At 41.7% G+C, this 22,993-nt stretch overlaps 1 protein-coding gene across 1 annotated transcript in view; it reads left to right on the top strand.

Annotated features, from left to right (window-relative positions):
• Positions 1 to 8,866, top strand: part of Ube2w (ubiquitin-conjugating enzyme E2W (putative)) — a 78,673-nt gene extending 69,807 nt beyond the window's left edge. The window contains exons 6-7 of the mRNA NM_001271016.2: positions 5,622 to 5,705; positions 7,865 to 8,866. Coding sequence (NP_001257945.2) covers positions 5,622 to 5,705; positions 7,865 to 7,882 — 102 coding nt within the window. The 3' untranslated portion in view covers positions 7,883 to 8,866. The remainder of the gene's footprint in view (positions 1 to 5,621; positions 5,706 to 7,864) is intronic.
• The last annotated feature ends 14,127 nt before the right edge of the window (positions 8,867 to 22,993 follow it).

Raw genomic sequence — 22,993 nt, 5'->3', positions numbered from 1 at the left:
AAGTTACCTTTCTTCTTCTTCTTCTTCTTCTTCTTCTTCTTCTTCTTCTTCTTCTTCTTCTTCTTCTTCTTCTTCTTCCTCCTCCTCCTCCTCCTCCTCCTCCTCCTCCTCCTCCTCTTCCTCCTCCTTTTTTTTTTTGTTTGTTTGTTTGTTTTCTGTTTTTTCGAGACAGGGATTTCTCTGTATAGCCCTGGCTGTCCTGGAACTCACTTTGTAGACCAGGCTGGCCTCAAACTCAGAAATCTGCCTGCTTCTGCCTCCCAAGTGCTGGGATTAAAGGCGTGCACCACCACGCCTGGCACCTTTCTTCTTTAAGTGGAGGGCTTTACAATGTTTAGGAAGAGCCTAAGTCTTAGTAGGGTTGAGATGTTCTTTTCATCTCAAGTCTGATACTTTGAGGTGCTCAGGGTCCATCCCTAATCTTCCTTGAGAGTCATCTACTGTCTGGAACCTACAGCAGAATTCCTGGGGCATTGTAGGTGCATCCTAGTTAAGGAGATCACACAAGCTGGGCAACTAACATTTCCAGGCAGCATTGGTCTGCCTGAGTAGCGGAAGCCCAGGTCCATTATGTGGTGCTAGACTCTTGGAGCAAACTTGGGCACCTGCTGTAATGTTTCCAGGTAGCAAACGTTTCCCTAAGTAGGTGAAATCTAGGATCTCTGGTCTAGTGCAGGCGGTCTCTTGAATCTCTATGTGGATTTTGAGATTGGTTTGTTGAATCCTGCTAAGAATCTCTCTGGGATCTTAATCATGTTAATGTTGAACTTGTAGATCACTTTAGCAAATGGTACTGTGTCAATGCTTACACTGCTAGTTAAGTCTTCCTAATTTTTTTTTGGGGGGGTCTGTTTAGTTTTTTGGTTTTTCAAGACAGGGTTTCTCTGTATAGCCCTGGCTGTCCTGGAACTCACTCCATAGACTAGGCTGGCCTCGAACTCAGAAATCCACCTGCCTCTGCCTCCTGAGTGCTGGAATTAAAGGGATGGGCCACCACTGCCTGGCTTGTCTTCCTGATTCTAAACATGAGCTGTCTTCACATTTGTCTAAGGCTTCTTCATTTCTCTCTGAAGTATTCTGTGGTTTCCAGTGTGTAGGCCCTATACTCCCTTTGTCAAACTTTTTTCCAAATGTACTTTTTGATGTGAGACTTTGTATTTTTTGGACAAGGTCTCACTGTGTAGCTCTACATACTCTGTGAAGCCCTTGCATAAAATGGTTTTCCAAATGTCGTACTGCTTGCTTTTAGTATACATAAATCCTATTGATTTATTTCTAATGATCCTTGGAATAGAAAAATTAATGTTTTATAAATGCTGGCCAAGTGCTCTCACACTGAGCTATATACGAGCTCCTTTACATTGGCTTTGTATCTTTGCTGTGCTTGGTTATAAGGTCTAATAGATTTTATGTATGTTTTCCAGGAGATTTTTTTTTATCAATTTTAAATACTATTCTAGGATGGTAGACAGAGATTAAACATCTGTGATAAGTACTTCCTGGCCCCAGAACCTCTTCCTCATCTTCTCTCTCCTATGACTGGAAATATTTACTGATCAATATCCACTGCAATGTTTCCCTTTCTCATAAATAATTTGACAGTACTTGTCTTAGGGTTTTATTGCTGTGAACAGACACCATGACCAAGGCAAGTCTTATGACAACATTTAATTGGGGCTGGCTTACAAGTTCAGAGATTTAGTCCAATATCATCAGGGCAGGAACATGGAAGCATCTCAGCAGGCATGGTGCAGGAAGAGCTGAGAGTTCTACATCTTCATCTGAAGGCTGCTAGTGAAAAACTGGCTTCCAGGCAGCTAGATGGGGGTTTTAAAGCCCATGCCCATGGTGATACATCTATTCCAACCTTCTAATAGTGCCACTCCTGGGCTGAGCACATTCAAACTACTTCTCCATTTGCCTTTTTTACTCACTATATACTTAGTACCCAAGAAAACTTTCAGTATTTGCTAAATAAGCAAGGGTAATCGATTAATTTACGCACATAATGATACTCCCACAATTATCATTTTTCCATGGCATAGGCAATATCAGACAATATGTCAGAACATATTGGTTCATGCTCTGGTAACAAATGACCTCTAAGTTCTAGATACTAATAAAAGGAAAGGCTTATATCCTTTTCCTCTCCTCTCCCCTCCCCTCCCCTCCCCTCCTATAATGTTGCTGATGCTGTAGTGCATGGAAAGGGGTATGTGTTACACTACACATTGGCTTTTAAAAACCATCTGCTCCAAAGTGACTCATCACTTTTGCTGAGGATATGCTGGGCACACAGGTCCTATAGGAAGGTGTGCTGGTTGGTTCTTTGACAGCTTGACATATCTAGAGTCCTTTGAGAAGCAGAGGCTTAACTAACAAAACACCTCCATCAGATTGGCTTGCAGGCAAGTCTGTAGGGACCTTTTACTGTTTGATGGGGGGAGGGCCTGGCCCACTGTGGTCTGTGTTATCCTGGACAGATGGTCCAGGGTTCTATAAGAAATTAAGGTGAGCAAGCCAGAAGCCAGCCAGTAAGGAACATCTCTCCATGGCCTCTGCATCAGCTCCTGCTTCCTGACCTGCTTGAGTTTCAGTCCTGGCCTCCTTTGGTAATGAACAGCAATGTGGAAGTGTAAACTGAATAAATCCTTTCCTCCCCAACTTGCTTCTTAGTCATGATGTTTGCACAGGAATAGAAACCCTGACTGAGATAGAAGCCATAGCAGTGCTCTCTTCCCTTGGCTGCTTTTGCTCACGGTGTTTTCTCAAACCAACAGAGAACAGAATAGGACACACTAACTTGACAACACTCAGGCAGAGAGGGTTGCTAAGAGGAGGAGCTTCAAGGCTGGCAGACAAATAATTCAGTCCATCACAATAACTTGTCAGATCCCTTCCTCTGGCAACCTTCCCACCTCACTCTTCATGCTCTCTGGGTTGGCCTCACAGCCCTTGTGCCAGAGATTTCCTTTGTCTTCATTCATGCAAGGACCTTGTAAATCAGGGGGTGTGGATCTATTTTTTGGATCTTTCTCTCTGTTTACTATTTGCTTTGTCTCCATTCTCCTAGCACAATAAGAAGGCAGGCATGAGAGGCACATTTTATTATTATTATTATTATTATTATTATTAGTAGTAGTAGTAGTAGTAGTAGTGGTGGTGGTACATATCCCAGATTGATCTCAAATTCATGATCCTCCCGTGTCAGCCCTGATTAATGATTATTTTTTAAAATAAGCATCTATAGTTTGCATTGTACTTCTTTATTCTTAGCCTTTGTCAGGTCTGCATGTTAATGTTGCCTCCAAATACCTATGCTGAAAACGTATTCCCAAAGCAATAATAGGAAGAGGAAGGGTCTTATGAAGTAATTAGATTATGAGGACTCTGTTTCATTAATGGGATTAGTGTTTTGTTTTATTTTTATCAAAGAAGCCCAGGAGTTCTTGGGCCATGCCTCCTGCCATGTGAGCACAGAGCACAAGGCCCGTTTAAGTCACTGAATGTGCCACTGTGTTGTTCTTTGACTTGGTATTTTTCAGAACTGTGAGAAGAATATGTATGTTGATTAGAAATGATCTGTCCTCGGGCTGGAGCACTGGACGCTCTTCCAGAGGTCCTGGGCTCAATTCCCACCAACCGCATGGTGGCTCAGAGTCATCTATAATTATAGTCCCATAGGTTCCAATGCCTTCTTCTAGTGTGCAAATGTATGTACAGACAAGACACCATATATACAAATTACATAAATAAGTAAATCTTTAAAAAAAAGAAAGAAAAACCTTCTAGCTTATGGTATTTTCATTATAGTAGGTTGAATAGACTAGGCCTCCCTCCACCTTTATTCTTTTTTTAAAAAAGAAAATAACAATTTTTAAAAAATTTTCCTTTATGAGCATTGGTGTTTTACCTGCATGTATTTCTGTATGAGGGAGTCAGACGTCTTAGCAGCTGAATCATCTCTCCAGTCCCTTCCCTTTTATTCTTTTGTTTTTATTTTTTAAGACAATGTCTCTCTGTGTAGACCTGGCCTTCCTGGCACTCAGTCTGTAGACCAGACTGGTCTTGAACTCAGAGAGATCCGCCTGCCTCTGCCTTCCCAGGGCTGGGATTAAAGGTGTGTGCCAACGCCACCTGGCTTCTTTTTATTCTTTATTATCCATGTTAGTGGTAGATTATAGTTATTTGTTACTGTTGTTTTCTATTTTCCCTGTGTCTGGATGTTGCTAAGGCTGACGCAAATGCACTCTGGCATGGGCTGGTTAGCAGTGAAGCTTCACTATGGCAGCTGGCGACAAGAGCCTAATTGTCACTGGGGAACGTCGGTATCTAGAAATAAATTGTTTTTCTGTAGCCAGCTAGATTTTCTAAATAAGCTTCCAGTCTCTGCCTGATGTTCAAGTGCCAGCCATACTTCAAGAAGCCAGGCACGGCTTTTAATTAGGAGAGCAAACTAAGCTGCTGCAGAGGTTCAAAGTGAAGCTGGCCTGAAAAACGAAGCTCTCTTGTGTACTTATGTCAAGATGGATAAATGGATTGGTTGTGTTCTAGTGGACATTCAGGGCATGTTTTTTCTTCAGTCGATGTATACTTGAAGAATCGTGGTTCCGAAGGGAATGCTTCCCACAATGACATACACAAGAGGCGCTTAGAGCCATGGTTCTCAACCTGTGGGTCCCGACCCCTTTAGGTTTACACATCAGATAACCTGCACATGAGATATTTATGTTGTAACTCATAAAAGTAGCAAAATTACAGTTATGAAATAGCAATGAAATAATTTTACGTTTGCAGGTCCCCACAGCGTGAGGAATGGTATTAAAGGGTCACAGCGTCAGGAAGGTTGGGGAGCACTGCTGTAGAGTATTGTTATAGTGCAACTATTCAGCTCAATTTCTGATTTACTGAGTCAGAACCTCCGTGTAGGACTTGGCATTTTCTTAGGCCTTTTGTGACTTTGATCTCTGTGTACTTCCACCTGTACACACACCCGTGCTTCCAGTGTCAGGAAGGACGAGAGGAGGGACTTGTACTAACATAGGAGTTTCAGGTTGTGCTACATAGAGATTCTATGTGTCAAAAAACCAGCTAACCTTCCAGTTGACTGAACAATACCTAAAACAAAATCCCAGGCCACGCCTTTAATCCCGTCACTGGGCAGGCAAATTTCTGTGAGTTTGAGGACACTCAGGTTTACATAGTGAGACCCTATTTAAAAGCAGCAACAACAAACCTACATAAAAGTATGCACTGTTTTAGAGCATTTTATGCCCTATGATAAAATAACGGTTTCAGCTAACGCCTATGCTCTTTCTCAAAGAAAAAATGGTGGCAGAGGCAGATTTGGTGGCATACCTTTAGTCTCAGCACTCAGGAGGCAGAAGCAGGTAGATCTCTGAATCTGAGGTCAGTGTGGCATAAAAGTAAGTTCTAGGGCATCCCCAGGGTGGAGACTTGCTTAAGGAGAAGAGTTCCTAAACTACCAGCTCGGGGGATGGGGGATGGGGGATGGGGGATGGGGGATGGGGGGGATTGAGTTAATGGACCTTTATACAGATTTTAAGTCAATTCTTTTTTATATAAATGATTTATTGATTTTTATTTTATATGTGTACTAGGTGGATACAGTGCCCGTGGAGGCCAGAAGAGGGACTCTTACCCACTGGAACTGGAGTTTAAAGATAGTTGTGTGCTGTCATGTGGTAAATGAACTCTTCTATCCCAAAGCCTCTCTTAACTGTTGAGTTCTCTTTCTAGCCCCTTAAGTCAATTCTTATGTTTAGGTTAAAGGCTTACCAACATTGCCCCCCAAGTTTTTCCTGATTGGTCAATAAAGACATCTACAGCCCATAGTTGGGCGGAAGAGAGGTAGGTGGGCTTCGGTTCCTAGGCTTAGGGTAGGAGGCAGGACGAGATTAGATCCCATGGGGTAGGTGAAACATGAAAACATGGCTATGAGGGCTGGCCATTTAGAGTAGAAGTGACCCAGGCAGAACATGGCAACTCAGGGTTTTTGACAGGGAAGTGGACAAAATAGCACAGAGGGTTGATATCTGCCCAGCTCTGGTGCTTGAAGGCTTATTATATATATAAAGGCTTTGTGTCCTTTATTTTGGGAACCGAATGATCAAAGGGAGGATAGAAACCCCCAATTCATATTAAATATTTACCACAACAGAAAGGAGACTGTTTATCTGGCAGGATGAAGTTTTCATGCATTGTCACCATGCCATGGTGGGTCTGGGGAATACAGCTGCATCTGAGTTATTTGAGCTCTCTATATCCAACCTCACCCATGTTATATAAGCAAAACAAACAAACCCATTGGTTTTCTAGTTGGACTTTGATGGAATTATTGCATTGGCCTCTCATTGGTGCCCTGTTTGAGGGAGATTGCTTACCCATGTGTCCCAAGGAAGCTCATAGGCACTTTGTCATCATTTGAGGGCATCAATCCAGTCTCGGGAGGTGACTGCATCTTTTCCAGCTTGCATCCTTAGAGTAAAATTTTGTCCTGTGAGCTTCACCTAGAATTGAAGGTAACCGTAGATTTAGGACAATGATTTCTCTTTGAATCTTCAGCCTGGAGGGGGCTGAACAAGACTAGAGAGACCCTCTGAGTGATTAGAATGCCTACGTGTGTAAATAAGTAAAACAGGAAACGGAAACAAACAAGGCAGAAACACCAGCTTTTCATCCTGTGTTTACTTACTTTGTAGGCCCAAGGGAAGAGTCAAATTTTTTAGCCAAATCAGTTTTAAATGTCCACTTCAGGACAGTGTTAGAATAACATGACCAGTGGCCTGGGCTTCATCTCTGCCGTGAGGGTGGAAGGTGAGAGGGAGGGAAAAGATAGAGATAGAGAGATGGGGGTTTCCTTTTTTCTCTCTCTGTCTCTGTCTCTGTCTCTGTCTCTGTCTCTCTCTCTCTCTCTCTCTCTCTCTCTCTCTCTCTCTCTGAATGAATAGAAAAATGAGGACATGACTGCTTCAAGGTATGGTTGATGAGAAGGTTTCTTGTAGATATTAGGGAGAGCATTGTCATGATTTAGTCGCAGAAGGTACCTTGGTGAGTTGGAGACAAGGGACCCCACAAAGACACATCATGCAACAGATCTCAAATGAGAGGACTATGGAGGTGGGGGAGGGGCACAGCAGAGGCTGCCTCTGAGCAGAGGGTGGAAGGGAAAAGGAGCAGGGAGAGGAGGTACTGGCTTTTTATAAAGGGTGTTAGCCTATGCCCATAAGAAAAGTACAAGATTCGTGGTGACAGTGGCAATGTATCTCATCTTGATGGCAGTTCTGCTGTCACCATGTTTCCGAGGGCAGGCCAGTGATTACTAACAAACATAGACAAAGGCATAGACAAAGGAAGGGTCTAGACTGAACTTGGCTATGAGAGGAGAGAAGATTGGGGTCTGGCGAGTGAGAGAGGGTCCAGGAGTAAAGAGGCTGGAAATGAGCCAAGAGGCCAAGATACCAAGAGATCTTGTAGCCAAAATGGTTGGGTTATATAAGGAAGAGAAGGTGGGAGACAGAGAGTTCAGGGGCTGAGAGGTTGAAGGTAGGTGGTGGAGTATGCCAGCCAGGATGATGCTGTAAAGGTATCAGAGGATGCTGAGAGAAAGTTTCTGCCAGTATCTGCTTTGATATGTTACATAGGTACCTCAGCCATCTGTCGTGAGTTTGAGACTTCTCTCTCTCTTCTCCTCCTCCTTCTTCTTATTTTGACCAGGAATGTCCTATTCCTATCTGAAAATTAGAAGCTGTCAGTCTCACCTGCTGGCAGAGCCTTCTACTTGGTTGCCAGTGACACTGCCATGTTTTCTAACAGGACTTCACTGTTGTGTTCTCTGCCACAGAGTTCTATGGTCACCTGAGTTTGAAATGTCTGTTCATGGCCTGTGCATTTCTTGGAGCCTTGTTTACATTGGTAGAGGAGGACTCAGAGGTCTACAGGAAAAGAACCGCCTTTCCTTTTGTTTAATACGTACCTCGGATATGTTCAGTCAAAGGATCGTTTACCACAATAATATCTGCTAAATATCCATTGTAATCCAGTGAAATATGTTCCATCATGTCCTGGATCAATTCTGTTTCCAGTTTGGCCTTTGGAGATCCATAATGTTAGAGTAGTATTGAAGGCCCACTAAGGGAAAACTCTACCCTTCCAAAGAATGGAATCTTCCTTTGGGGGAAGACACTCCATTGTCTCCTTCCTTATGAGCTGATCCCAGTTGGGCAGGTCAGTCACTTGGCCAAGGGACCACTCCTTAGGAAGGTGAGTCTACCTTAAGCTGTGCTAAAAGGCTTGGAGGAATGAATAGTACTTCTTTAAAATAACATTATAATATACTTTTCCTTCCCATAATCCCAGTCCTTAGAAGCTACCATGAGGTTCTGATGGTTTTGTCTACCTTTCTAAGTCCTGACTCAAAATACTGTGACTTGCTGGTCGTGGTGGTAAATGCTTTTAATCTCAGCCATTGGGAGGCAAAGGTAGGTGGATCTCAAAGAATTTGAGGCCAGCCTGGTCCATTTGGTGAGTTCCAGGTCGTCCAGAGCTACATAGACCTTGTCTCAAATAAACTTTTCCATTTTCTTCTTTTCTGTGTTCCTTTGGAAGCTGGTCAGAGCCTAACAATGCTTTTGCTTGTATCATGGGCTTCCTTGGTCTTTCTGTAACATCCAACCCAATGTCATGTGGCTGCTTGTCCTAACTGAACTGTATACTGGCTTAACTCAAATAACATGGCTTCCTTTGGCCCTTCTTTGTTCTCCTTTGGACAGCTGCCAAGGTTCACAGCATGTTTGCTCTGGGGGTTTTTCTTTTAAACTTTAATAAAATTGTCCTTGAGATTCAATTGGAGTCTGTTCTTAAATTCTTTTATTTAATAAAAATAAGAGTATTCTAGAGGGGATACTGATTTATGTGGTATTACTAGGTACAAAGTGGGTGTCTCCACCCCCCCCCCCCCCTGAAACTAGCAGTGCTGCTGACAGTGTCCTGAGCAGGACTCCATTTTCTGGGTAAGCAGAAACCCAAACTCAGCATCCCACAGGGAGCCCTTAAGGTAGCTTTCTGTTTACCAGGAAAACCACTACTTCCCTTCTCTGCCCCCACCCCCACCCTCATGGTCAGCTACCTCGAGAAAGAGCCCAGAACCAGAGCAGCCCCACTGCTCTTTCGTCTGTATCCCAGGCCTGTCCTTTCAATATCTGTCTTCTTAAAACTGATATCTGCCACTATTTTCTGGTCCCAGAGAGATAGCCCACCAGTTTGATTCACCAAATAAATTTCTTTCTACTCACAGAGTTGTCCAGTTTGATTGTTCTACTGCCTCTTGTTCACAGGTACCATATAGCAACTATGAAGCCATTCTCCACAGTTTGTGGTAACAACAGACCCAACATTTCCATGCTTACCATTGCTAATCTTATCTTTAACCTGGTTCTGGGTTTCTGTGCTTATATGGTAATATCCATCAAGACCACCTCTGTTAGAAGTTCTGAAAAACTTGACAGCAAGTGACTTGACTTAAAAAAAAAAAACCAAACTGTTTATTTAATGTATATGAGTCCTTTGACTGAATGCCCATCTGCACACCAGAAGATGGCATTGCATACTGTTATATTGTGAGCTATCATGTGGATGTTGGAAATTGAATTCAGGACCCCCGGAAGGATACCCAGTGCTCTTAACTGCTGAGCCATCTCTCCAGCCCCCTAAGACTTTTAATTCCTTTTCTTTTAAAAGGAGAAGACAAACCTCTTTAGTGCCTCTTTAGTGGACAGTGGCACTGGGAAACTGTCTGAGCCTTGCAGACCAGATAATATGCTCACTGTTTTTTCTGTCTACCAGGCTTCAGGCTGCATCTCACTGTAAACTACTGTAACTACCTTAGATTGGATATTTCCACAGCTGCACATGTGTGAGCACACACACATACACACACATATCCCTTTTGTCCTTTCTTTTTTTTTTTTGCAAGGTCTCTTGTACTGAGGCTGGCCTCAAACTCGCCATGTAGCAGAAGATGTCCTTTTGTAACAGGTCTGGCAGAAATGTGTATATTCTAAAGAGATACCTGCACCTTTCAGTTTGACTGTCAGATAATTGAAATTGTGAACCCCAAAGAAATGGGAATTTCCCCAGTGAGCTCTTGCTAGAAGAAGGAAAGGCCCCAGCTAGAATGAAAACTTCTCTCCCCAAAAAAGATTTCATACAGTTTTAACAAGTCAGGTCACTTTACAGGATCACCTGAAGCCCAGACGATGGTACTACACTTGATTTGGATCTCTTAGATGTGCATATCCTAGGCCCTCTATTTAAAATTTAATCTCAGTTCTGGATCCCAAAGATGGACTTGCTGGTTCAGTGCACCATTTTGTCCCACTTCCTAGTGGGGTCACATTGAATAAATCTTTTTCTGCTTTTTAATTTTAACCATCACCTTGCTGAGGGTGATGGCCAGACCTGATTTAGGGCATAGGTGTGACCCCTGAGTTTCATTAATACTCTGACCCTCCTACAGCCACCTCCTGAATGCTAGGAATAGAGGTGCATAGCTCTGAGCTGAGTTTCTGCACTTCTAAGGATAGAATTCAAGGTTTCATGCATACTAAGCAAGCCTTGTACCAGCTGAGCTACATCCCTGTTTCCACACTTGGTCATTTATAAAGAACAGAAATTTATTTCTTGAAGTTATTTTTTAAAAAAATATTTATTTATTTAATGTATGTGAGTACACTGTAGCTGTCTTCAGACACACCAGAAGAGGGCATCAGATTCCATTACAGATGGTTGTGAGCCACCATGTGGTTGCTGGGAATTAAACTCAGGACCTCTGGAAGAACAGTTAGTGCTCTTAACCACTGAGGTATCTCTCCACTCCCCCTTGAAGTTCTTTACTTTTACAATTCTATAAACCCAAGGATTATTACAAAGAAAAAAGGGCTAAGCCAAAATTAGACTACCTTCCTGATGGTCTCCTATGGTGGGAATGTTCATCTTTCCAAAACAAATCTTGTTGGATCCTGACTTTCAATGTGATTGGGAAGGAGATAGGAACATGAAATACAAATTTAACCTGATGGTTCTGGCCTCATAGGGTAAGCCTATGTAATCCTACTATCACACACAGTGAGCCCTGCCTCTTTCTGTAGGGCGTTACCTGTGTGCTACAGAGGACGCTGACACCTACAAGTTCAGCCAGGGGATTCATTAGCATTTCATTATAGTTGTGCCTTAGTTACAGGCTTCTGCATTCTGAGAGTCCCATCTTTGGTCAAGCTACTACTCCTTTCCAGCTCCCTTCAGTTCATAGAAAGTGCCACAGTTGTATGCATAGGATTGGCATACAGCTTCCTGTTATCCCTTAAGAAACCAAGCCCCAAAAGTTTGGGATATTCAGCTTGTCTTAGTTACTGTTCTATTGCTGTTAAGAGACACCACAGCCAAGGCAACTTACAAAAGAAAGTATTTAATTGGGAGGGTGGCATTTATTTATTTATTTATTTATTTATTTATTTATTTATTTATCACTTTCAGAGAGTCAGTTCCATCATGGTGGGAAGCACAGTTGCAGAAAGGCAACCGTGGTACTGAAGCTGTAGCTGGGAGCTTACATCTATCCACAGGCAGGTGAGGCTTGGGCTTTTGAAATCTCAAAGCCCACCCTCAGTGACACAGCTTCTCCAACAAAGCCACGCCTCCTAATCCTTCCCATTGTTCCACTAACTGAGGACCAAACATTCAAACATGAGGGCCCTTCCTTTTCAAACCACCATATAGCTACCCATCTGTACTGTTCTCTTCTTCACTTGAGGGGCTTTTGCTTTTTGTTTCCAAAATTCCATTAAGTCTCTATTTGGCCTGTACTTGAAGCCTTCCTAAAAGTTCCTGAAAGTTCTTATAAAGCCTGGTGATTACTCTTGGAAAGGTCACGTGCAGCTCCTCAGCGAGGCCTCACACAGATTAGGGAGTTTCGAGGAGAGTTTATGTACCTAAGGAGATAAAATCAACTCAAGAAAAACAAAGACTGGAGCCTGGTAGTGGTGGCGCACGCCTTTAATCCCAGCACTCGGGAGGCAGAGGCAGGCGGCTTTCTGAGTTCGAGGCCAGCCTGGTCTACAAAGTGAGTTTCAGGACAGCCAGAGCTACACAGAGAAACCCTGTCTTGAAAAACCAAAACCAAACCAAACCAAACCAAAACAACCCAAACAACCAAACAAGCCAAGTTTGGTGCTCAGTGTTGGGACAGGGAGTGGAAAGAAGTGAGAGCCAACATCTATGGAGGGTTTATCATCCATGGATTTCAGAGAAGAGCCATGTTGATTTCCCAACTGTAGATTTTGTAGCATGGCAACAGGCCTTATTAACACTGGCATCCATTATGTTGAAGGAGTAAGTGATGAGTAGAATGAGCCAGCTTTAGGTTGGTGTTGGAATGGGCAGGGGTAGGGAAAAACCAACTCCTACTCTTGGTAGTGAACCCTCTGGTACCTCTTAGCTCAAGCTTGTCTGACTGTCTTGTTGGTTCTTCCCTAGGCCACTTCTTAGTTTATCAGCGTCCTGGCCCACTTTCAACTACGATATGTCCCAGGAACAGCAGGAGTCAATGTTACAGGTTACCTGTTACACTGCTACGGCAGACTTACCTCCTCCTTCTCTCCCTTCTTCTCTGTCAGTGTAACTTTTATTCACCTGATGTAACTACCATCTCTGAGGCTTACTACCTGGTCTGCTAACCTAGGCCTAGTCTGGAAGCTTCTAGTCTCCATTCTAGTCTTCATTCATTTAGGCCTACAATGCTTTCATTTTCAGCCTCTGAGACTTGATCCTGAATAGGCTCACTCTTCCTAGTCCTTTCTGTGCTCTGGCTCAAACGCCACTCCACACTAATTGATTCAATCTAGCTTCTCTCAGTTTCTTACTGAATTGCTCTGTTTGGCCTAATACTAAACTTTGGCAATCTGTTCTAATCTGGCTCTTATTCTCGGGCTTGTTCTTGTGTCTGAATCTCTCTCTCCCTCTCTCCCTCCCTCCCTGCAATCTGTCTCAGTACTACTGTCCCAGTGAAACTGCCTCTTCTCTGCACCACTCTCTCTTAAGTGGATTTTCTTTTGTCTCTCTTCTCATGAGAGTTGGGCATATCCTATTCTGCCAAATCTTTCTCTGATCTATCACTTTGTCTATCATCACTTTCAAATATGGGTGCTTCCTTCTACAAACTAACTTTACCTTCATTGTTTGGGATTAAAAGTATGCACTAAGGTCATGTCTGTATTCCAGCCAGAGGGATTAAAGAAATGTATGTGCTAAGGGCTGAGCTACACCATAACCTGAAACAGCCATTTTTTTTTCAGTTCACAGTGTGATCAAATAATCCAGCCTTGAACTTGCTCTGTGGAACAGGTTGACATCGTACTTGTAACAGGTCTTCTGCTTCTGTTTCCCAAGTGCTGGGATTACAGGCATAACAAACATCCTCACACTTGGCCTGCCTGGGGCTTTTCCCACTTTCTCCCAACTTACCCTTCATCTCTTCTGGGGCTGAAACTGTCCAATGCCTTAACATTTTGTGGTGATGTGAATGAGAATATCCCCATAGGCCCTGTGACTCTTTAGCTAATAGAATATGACGGAATTGTAGCACATTTGAGCCAGTTTCTTGGCCCAGCCCTTAAGAACCCAGTGGTCTTTTTGTATAAGGGAACTAAGTAGCTCCCTAGAAAGTGTCCTGGCTGATGGCAGCAGCCACGGTCCAGCAGCAGCTGCAGATGTGAGTGAGTGGTCATTTTCATGGTTTGGGCTTAGTCTTTCACATGTTCTTGCTGACACAGCATGTAGATAAGATGCCGAGCCCTGTCAGAACTACCTGAAGTAACCAATTCTAAGTTACTGAAGTGTAGGCATTGCCTCACACTGATGTATTTCCCTAATTCAGAGTGCCACTACCAAAGAGAAGAATGAGAAAGAAGTCCCTGAACTTCTTGAATTATTTTGTTCTTTATAAATGGGGAGTCATTAATGAAGACGTGGGGGAGTGAAGTCAATAAGGAAAGGACAGAGGGAGGAGTGATTGCAAAAATGAAGCCTGGGAAAATCGTCACAATTAGAAAGCATTTAGAGATGTAACTGAATGTGTGTAAGAAGCAATGCCTGCTGATTGTTCTACTAGGGGAATACTTCAGTGATTGTAATGACTCAACTGGTAACTTGGCTAGATTTAGAATCACCTAGGAAGCTCACCTTTGGTCATGTCTGTGGGGTTGCTTCCATAGAGATCGATCTGAAAAGGAACACCTGCTCTAAATGGTGGTGTCTTACTTAGTCAATGTTCTATTGTTGTAAAGAGACACTATAACTATGGAAACTATTTATTTATTTATTTATCTAACTATCTATTTATCTATTTATTTATTTATTCTTTAATCTTTTTTTATAGTCCAGTAGTTTGAGAATGAGAAAAGTGACTGATAGGGTGGTAGGTTACCTACTTACCTTAACTGCACTGACACTGGGCCTCAGTCCTCAGCCCATCAAAAAAGTCATCTTTTTGCTTGGTCCCTAATTTTCCCTTCTTGCAAATTTATTTCTATTTCCATCCTAAGGAAAGTTATATGATAAGCAAAACACACTTTTAGATTGTTATAGCATATACAGTTCAAAGAGAAGCATTGTACATTAAGATGATGGAGTAAAGGGGATATTAGACTTTCACCCTTAAAAACTACTGAAATGAAATTTCATTTCTCCCAGATCTTCATCCAGATAAAGCTAAGATAAAAGAAGATCTGGGTAGTTTCCCAGATTAAATATGACTAAGATAAAAGCAAACATGTTCAAATCATGGCAGTTATTACAGAAAAAAATAGTACAATTGTAACATTGAATTCAAAAGAAGAGTACTTTCCATAACTATTTTACACTATAGCCAAATGTAATACAAGTTTACATTTGGTAACAGAGCTCAGCTCACACACAGGAGAAAACACAGATCAAGACAACAGAGGCAGCTGCTAATCTAACTCATTAGTGTTTTAGCTATGTAAGAATAGCCAGTTAAAAATTACAACTAGTCATCTATATCCCAGCCCACAACTGCAGCAAACTTTCCCTGCTCTACCAGAGGCCGTGCCCACAGACGCTTCCACAGAGCCCACCTAGATTCCCCCAATAGTACCCCCTTCTCTTGTCTCCACACCCTGACCCTCACCCTGACCCACACTCCACACCCTGACCTTCCTCCACCAGAGGCAACGCGACCTCCAACCTCAGGAAAGATCTTGCTCACATGTGGTTTTGCATCTCACCCCTCAGTTGTGGTATGCAAATGCAGCTTTTCCGGGCAGAATGCAGAGATGCTAGATTGAGTTTACCCTGCACTGTCAGGTGCTGGGCTCAAGCAAAGTGCTTGAGTTGGGAAAATGGGGTATCCACTTTACTGTGAAAATCATGGAGAAGCCAAGAATGGAAGAGGCCTGAGGGCTGAAGAGGCTGAGGGTGAGCCCAGGGCCAGAGGGAGGGGAACTCCCACTTAGCTCACTGGTCCTTAGCTTAGCAGTGGTTGTCTGGAGGTGCACAGGGGCCTTTTGCTAGAGGCTCAGGTGGTGCTGCTCTGTAGGCAAGGCTTTCTCCATGTTCCTCCATCGTGGTTCTTGATAAAAGAGACAGTTCTTGGTTCCAAATTGTTTATTGAGTGTTCATTGTGGAAAATGGGTGCATACCACCTTCTCAGGGTGGACCAGAGATTAAATACCTTTTGCAGGAAGGAAAGTCTGGAAAGGGAAGCTCATTGGCTAAACCCTCAGGGCCTAGAGATACCTTATTAGCATGAAGAACTCTGTTCTGGGCTACATGACCAAGGGTCATGTTTCCTATATGGGAGGTGTGGCTCATGTTCCAGGCCAGGAATCTGGTAGGGAGCAGGGAGCCACCAATTGTCTCATATGGGTGCCTGGGTACCAGGCACTCTGAACCCACTCAACCTTACCAAGTGTCCCGGCACAGTACATTGTACCATACTCACAGCCCACCAAAACTACTTAGAGCCCACCTAACTTTTCCTAACACCATCCCCTTCCTTCTTCTCTATAAGCCAGACCACAATTCCAGCAGACCACCCCCCACCCCACACACTCCCCACTTTATTAGAGGCCATGTAGGTCACCAAAACACCAGTTGAGACATCTTACTAGACCTGAGGACTCACAGGTCACGAGAGCCACCGGCCACTCAGGCCAGAAGACCAGAGAGAAAACAGAAACCAGGGGGGAAACATCTATCAACAAGGATAAACTGGGGCCTAAACCTATAATTATCCCAAACCTAGAGACCAGCACAAAAACACAATTAACAGCAGCTAGGGTAATATGACACCAACAGAGCCCAGATATCTGACTACAGCAAGCCCTGAATATTCCAACACAGCTGAAGCACAAGAAAACAACCTTAAAAATAACTTTATGACAATGATTGAGCTCAGTAAAGAGGAATGAATAAATCCTTTAAAGAAATCCAAGAAAACACAAACAAACAAGGGGGAAATTTCATAAATCCCTTAAAGTAAGCCAAGATAAAACAAACAGGTGAAGAAAATGAATAAAACTGTTCAAGACCTGAAAATGGGAATAAAAGCTTTAAAGAAAACACAAACTGAGGAAATCCTGGAGATGGAAAATCTAGGTAAATAAACAGGAAGTACAGATGCAAGCATCACCAACAGAGTATAAGAGATAGGCCATCATTGGGAGGAGAGGCCCCTTGGTCAAGCAAACTTTATATGCCCCAGTACAGGGGAACGCCAGGGCCAAGAAGTGGGAGTGGGTGGGTAGGGGAGCAGGGTGGGGGGAGGGTATAGGGGACTTTGGAATAGCATTTGAAATGTAAATGAAGAAAATATCTAATAAAAAAATAACTTTTCCAAAAAAAAAAAAAAAAGAGATGGGACAGAGACTGTCAGGCATAGAAGAAGATACAATAGAAGAAATTGCTACAGTGCTCAAAGAAAATGTTAAATCTGAAACATCCCGGAAATATGGGACCATGTGTATGAAAATCCAAACCTAAGAATAATAAATAGAAGAAGGGGAAGAATTCCTGCTTAAAGACCCAGAAAATATTTTTAAACAAAGTTTTAGAAGAAAAATGTCCTAATCTGCTGGGCAGTGATGGCTCACACTTTTAATCCCAGCACTTGGGAGGCAGAGGCAGGTGGATCTCTGAGTTCGAGGCCAGCCTGGTCTACATAATGAGTTCCAGGATAGCCAGAGCTACACAGAGAAACCCTGTCGAAAAAAACCCAAAAAACAAACAAACAAACAAAAAAAACCAAAACACACACACACACACACACACCAAAAACAAAACAAAACAAAACAAAACAAAACAAAAAAAACCTCAAAACCAAAAGCAAAAAACAAAAGAGAGAAAAGAAAAAGGAGAAAAAGAAAAATTTCCTAATTTTAAGAAGGACATGCCTATAAAGATAAGGAAGCTTACAGAACACCAAATAGATTGGACAAGAAAAGAAAGCCCCTCTCCTGCCACCTAATAATCAAAATACAAAACATACAAAACAAAGAAAAAAGTTAAAATCTGCAAGGGAAGAAAGCTAGTAACATAAATGCAGAGTTATTAAAACTACACCTGACTTTTCAACAAAGACTCTAAAACCCAGAAGGATCTAGATAGGTATCTTGCAGACTAAGAGACCACAGATGCCAACCCACACTCAGCAAAACTTTCAATCACCATAGATGGAGAAAACAAGATATTCTATGAGAAAGTCAAATTCAAACAATATCTATTCACAAATACAGCCCTACAGAAGGGACTAGAAGGAAAATTCCATCCCAAGGAGGCTAACTACACCCAACAAAGCACAAGAAATAAATAAATTCACACCAGAAAAACCAAAAGAAGTGAAGCACGTGTATGCATGTGTATACACACACACACACACACACACACACACACACACACACACACACACACACAACCACCACCACTACCAACAGAATAACTAGAATTAACAACCATTGGTCATTAATATCTCCCAATAACAATGGAATAAGCTTCCCAATCAAAAGGTACAGGCTAATAAAATAGATGAAAAAATAGGATCCATCCATCTGCTGCATAGAGAATCATACCTCAACATCAACGATAGAAATTACCTCAGAGTAAAGGGCTGAAAAAAGATTTTCCAAGACAACAGATCCAAGAACCAAGCTAGTGTAGATTTTCAAATATCAAACAAGATAGAATTTTAACCAAAATTAATCAAAAAAGATGGGGAAGGACAGTTCATATTGTGAAAGGAAAAATTCACCAAGATGACATCTCAATTCTGAACATCCACAAGCACAAGGACACCCACATTTGTAAAAGAAACATTACTAAAGCTTAAATCACACATTGAACCCCACAAAGTAATAGTGGAGAATCCAATACATCATTTTCACCAATGGACAGGTCATCCAGACAAAGACTAAACAGAGATAATGGAGCTAACAGCCATTATGACTCAAAAGGATCTAATAGAGATCTACAGAGCATTTTACTCAAACACAAAATAATATACATTCTTCTCACCACTTCACAGAATCTTCTTCAAAATTCTAAGTCACATACTAAGTCACAAAGCATGTCACAACAGGTACAAGAAATTTGAAACAACCCTCTTTAACCTATCAGATCACCACAGATTAAAGCTGGATTTCAACAACAGAAACAACAGAAAGCCTCCAAACTCATGGAACCTGAACAAGTCTCCTGAATGACTCCTAGGTCAAAGCAGAAAGAAGTTAAAGATTTCCTAGAATTAGACGAAAATGAAGGCACAACACACTACAGGACAAAATGAAAGTGGAAAGTTCATAGCACTAAGAATCATCATGAAAAACTAGAGAGATCTCATATCAGGAACTTAACAGCCCACCTGAAAGCTCTAGAAAAAAAAAAAGGAGCAAACACCCAAGAGGAGTAAACAGCAACAAATAATCAAACTCAGGTCTGAAATCAATAAAATTGAAACAAAAAGAACAATACAAAGAATCAGTGATACACAGAGTTGGTTCTTTGAAAAAAAAAATCAACAAGATAGACAAATGCTTTTCCAAACCAACTAACAGGCAGAGAAAGGATAGCCAAATTAACAGAATCAGAAGCAAAAAGAGAGACATAACACTGAGGAAATCCAAAGAATCATTAGGTCATACTTTAAAAACCTGTACTCCACAAAATTGGAAAATCTAAAAGAAATGGACAATTTTTTGATACATAACACTTACCAAAGATAAATTGTGATTAGATAAACAATTTAAATATACCTATAACCCCTAAGGAAATAGAAGCAGTCATTAAGTCTCCCAGTTAAAAAAACACTCCTTCATGATAAAAGTCTTGGAGAGATCAGGGGTACAAGGCACATCCCTAAACATAATAAAGGCAGTTTAGAGCAAGCTAATAGCCAACATCAAAATAAATGGAGAAAAACTTAAGGCTATTCCACTAAAACCAGGGACAAGACAAGGCTATCCACTCTCCCCATATCTATTCAATATAGTACTTGAAGTTCTAGCTAGAGCAATTAAGACAACTAAAGTAGGCAGGGGGATACAAATTGGAAAGGAAATATTATTTGCAGATGACATGATAGTATGCATAATCCCAAACATTCTACAAGAGAACTCCTACAGCCAATAAACACCTTCAGCAAAGTGGATGGAGAACCAAAAGTCCAGGATCACTAAAATAATCTTATACAATAAAGGTACTTCTGTAGGAATCACCATCCAAGGTATCAAGCTATACTACACAGCTATAGTAATAAAAACTCCATGGTATTGGCATAAAAATAGACATATTGATCAATGGAATTACATCAAAGACCAAGACATAATTCCACACACCTTTGGGCGCCTGACTTTTGATAAAGAAGCCAGAATTATATAATAGAAAAAAAAAGGCATCTTTAACAAATGGTGCTGGTCTAACATAATATCTGCTTGTAGAGGCAAAAGACACCGTCAATAAGACAAAGAGACCACCAACAGATTGGGAAAGGATCTTTACCTATCCTAAATCAGATAGGGGACTAATATCCAACATATATAAAGAACTCAAGAAGGTGGACTTCAGAAAATCAAACAACCCCATTAAAAAATGGGGCTCAGAACTGAACAAAGAATTCTCACCTGAGGAATACCGAATGGCAGAGAAGCACCTGAAAAAATGTTCAACATCCTTAATCATCAGGGAAATGCAAATCAAAACAACCCTAAGATTCCACCTCACACCAGTCAGAATGTCTAAGATCAAAAATTCAGGTGACAGCAGATGCTGGCGAGGATGTGGAGAAAGAGGAACACTCCTCCATTGTTGGTGGGATTGCAGGCTTGTACAACCACTCTGGAAATCCGTCTGGCGGTTCCTCAGAAAATTGGACATAGTACTACCGGAGGATCCAGCAATACCTCTCCTGGGCATATATCCAGAAGATGCCCCAACTGGTAAGAAGGACACATGCTCCACTATGTTCATAGCAGCATTATTTATAATAGCCAGAAGCTGGAAAGAACCCAGATGCCCCTCAACAGAGGAATGGATACAGAAAATGTGGTACATCTACACAATGGAGTACTACTCAGCTATTAAAAAGAATGAATTTATGAAATTCCTAGCCAAATGGATGGACCTGGAGGGCATCATCCTGAGTGAGGTAACACATTCACAAAGGAACTCACACAATATGTACTCACTGATAAGTGGATATTAGCCCAAAACCTAGGATACCCAAGATATAAGATACAATTTCCTAAACACATGAAACTCAAGAAAAATGAAGACTGAAGTGTGGACACTATGCCCCTCCTTAGAAGTGGGAACAAAACACCCTTGGAAGGAGTTACAGAGACAAAGTTTGGAGCTGAGATTAAAGGGTGGACCATGTAGAGACTGCCTTATCCAGGGATCCACCCCATAATCAGCATCCAAACGCTGACACCATTGCATACACTAGCAAGATTTTATCGAAAGGACCCAGATGTAGCTGTCTCTTGTGAGACTATGCCGGGGCCTAGCAAACACAGAAGTGGATGCCCACAGTCAGCTAATGGATGGATCACAGGGCTCCCAATGGAGGAGCTAGAGAAAGTACCCAAGGAGCTAAAGGGATCTGCAACCCTATAGGTGGATCAACATTATGAACTAACCAGTACCCCGGAGCTCTTGACTCTAGCTGCATATGTATCAAAAGAGGGCCTAGTCGGCCATCACTGGAAAGAGAGGCCCATTGGACACACAAACTTTATATGCCCCAGAACAGGGGAACGCCAGGGCCAAAAAGGGGGAGTGGGCGGGTAGGGGAGTGGGGGTGGGTGGGTATGGGGCACTTTTGGTATAGCATTGGAAATGTAAATGAGCTAAATACCTAATAAAAAATGGAAAGAAAAAAAAATCTGCTTGTAGAAGAATTCAAATAGATCCACATCTATCACGCTGCACAAAACTCAAGTCTAAGCGGAACAAATACCTCAACATAAAACTGGATACACTAAATCTGATAGAACAGAAAGTGGAGAATAGCCTTGTATACATTGGCACAGGAGACGACTTCTTGAACAGAACACCAACAGCTCAGGCCCTAAGCTCAACAATTAATAAATGTGACCTCATGAAATTGAAAAGCTTCTGTAAGGCAAAGGATAATTTCAATAGGACAAAATGACAACCTACAGAATGGGAAATGATCTTCACCAACTCCACATCTGACAAACTCCCATCTTCAACAAAATTATAGAAGAAAACTTCCCATACCTAAAGAAAGAGATGCCCATGAGCATACAAGAAGCCTACAGAACTACAAATAGACTAGACCAGAAAAGAAATTCCTAAAAACGAGAGAGAGAGAGATAAATTCCCCACGACACATAATAATCAGAACAACAAATGCACTAAATAAAGATAGAATATTAAAAGCAGTAAGGGAAAAAGGTCAAGTAACATATAAAGGCAGACCTATTAGAATTACACCAGATTTCTAACCAAAGACTATGAAAGCTAGAAGATCCTGGACAGATGTTATACAGACACTAAGAGAACACAAATGCCATCCCAGGTTACTATACCCAGCAAAAATCTCAGTTACCATAGATGGAGAAACTAAAGTATTCCACGACAAAACCAAATTCACACATTATCTTTCTAAGAATCCAGCCCTTCAAAGGATAATAACAGAAAAAAAAAAAAAAAACAATACAAGGACAGAAATCATGCCGTAGAAAAAGCAAGAAAGTAATACTTCAACCAACCTAAAAGAAGATAGCTGCAAGAACAGAATCTCAACTCTAACAACAAAAATGACAGGAAGCAACAATTACTTTTCTTTGATTTCTCTTAACACCAATGGACTAAATTCCCCAATAAAAAGACATAGACTATCAGACTGGCTACACAAACAGGACCCAACATTTTGCTGCTTACAGGAAACCCACCTCAGGGAAAAAAACAGGCTCTACCTCAGAGTAAAAGGCTGGAAAACAATTTTCCAAACAAATGGTCCAAAGACAAGCTGGAGTAGCAATTCTAATGTCAAATAAAATCAACTTCCAACCCAAAGTTATCAAAAAAGACAAGGAGGGGCACTTCAAACTCATCAAAGATAAAATCTTCCAAGATGAACTCTCAATTCTGAATATCTATGCTCCAAATGCAAGTACATCCACATTCATAAAAGAAACTTTACTAAAGCTCAAAGAACACATTGATCCTCACACAATAATAGTGGGAGACTTCAACAACCCACTCTCATCAATGGGCAAATCCTGGAAACAGAAACTAATTAGAGGCACATGGACACTAACAGAAGTTATGAAACAAATGGATTTAACAGATATCTACAGAACATTTAATTCTAAAACAAAAGGATATACCTTATTCTCAGCACCTCATGGTATCTTCTCCAAAACTGACCATATGATTG

This window comes from Mus musculus, chromosome 1 (assembly GCF_000001635.26).
Source record: "Mus musculus strain C57BL/6J chromosome 1, GRCm38.p6 C57BL/6J".
Classification (NCBI taxonomy): domain Eukaryota; kingdom Metazoa; phylum Chordata; class Mammalia; order Rodentia; family Muridae; genus Mus; species Mus musculus.
Note: the sequence above shows the minus strand (reverse complement) of the source record. Positions and strands in the feature narration are given on the sequence as shown.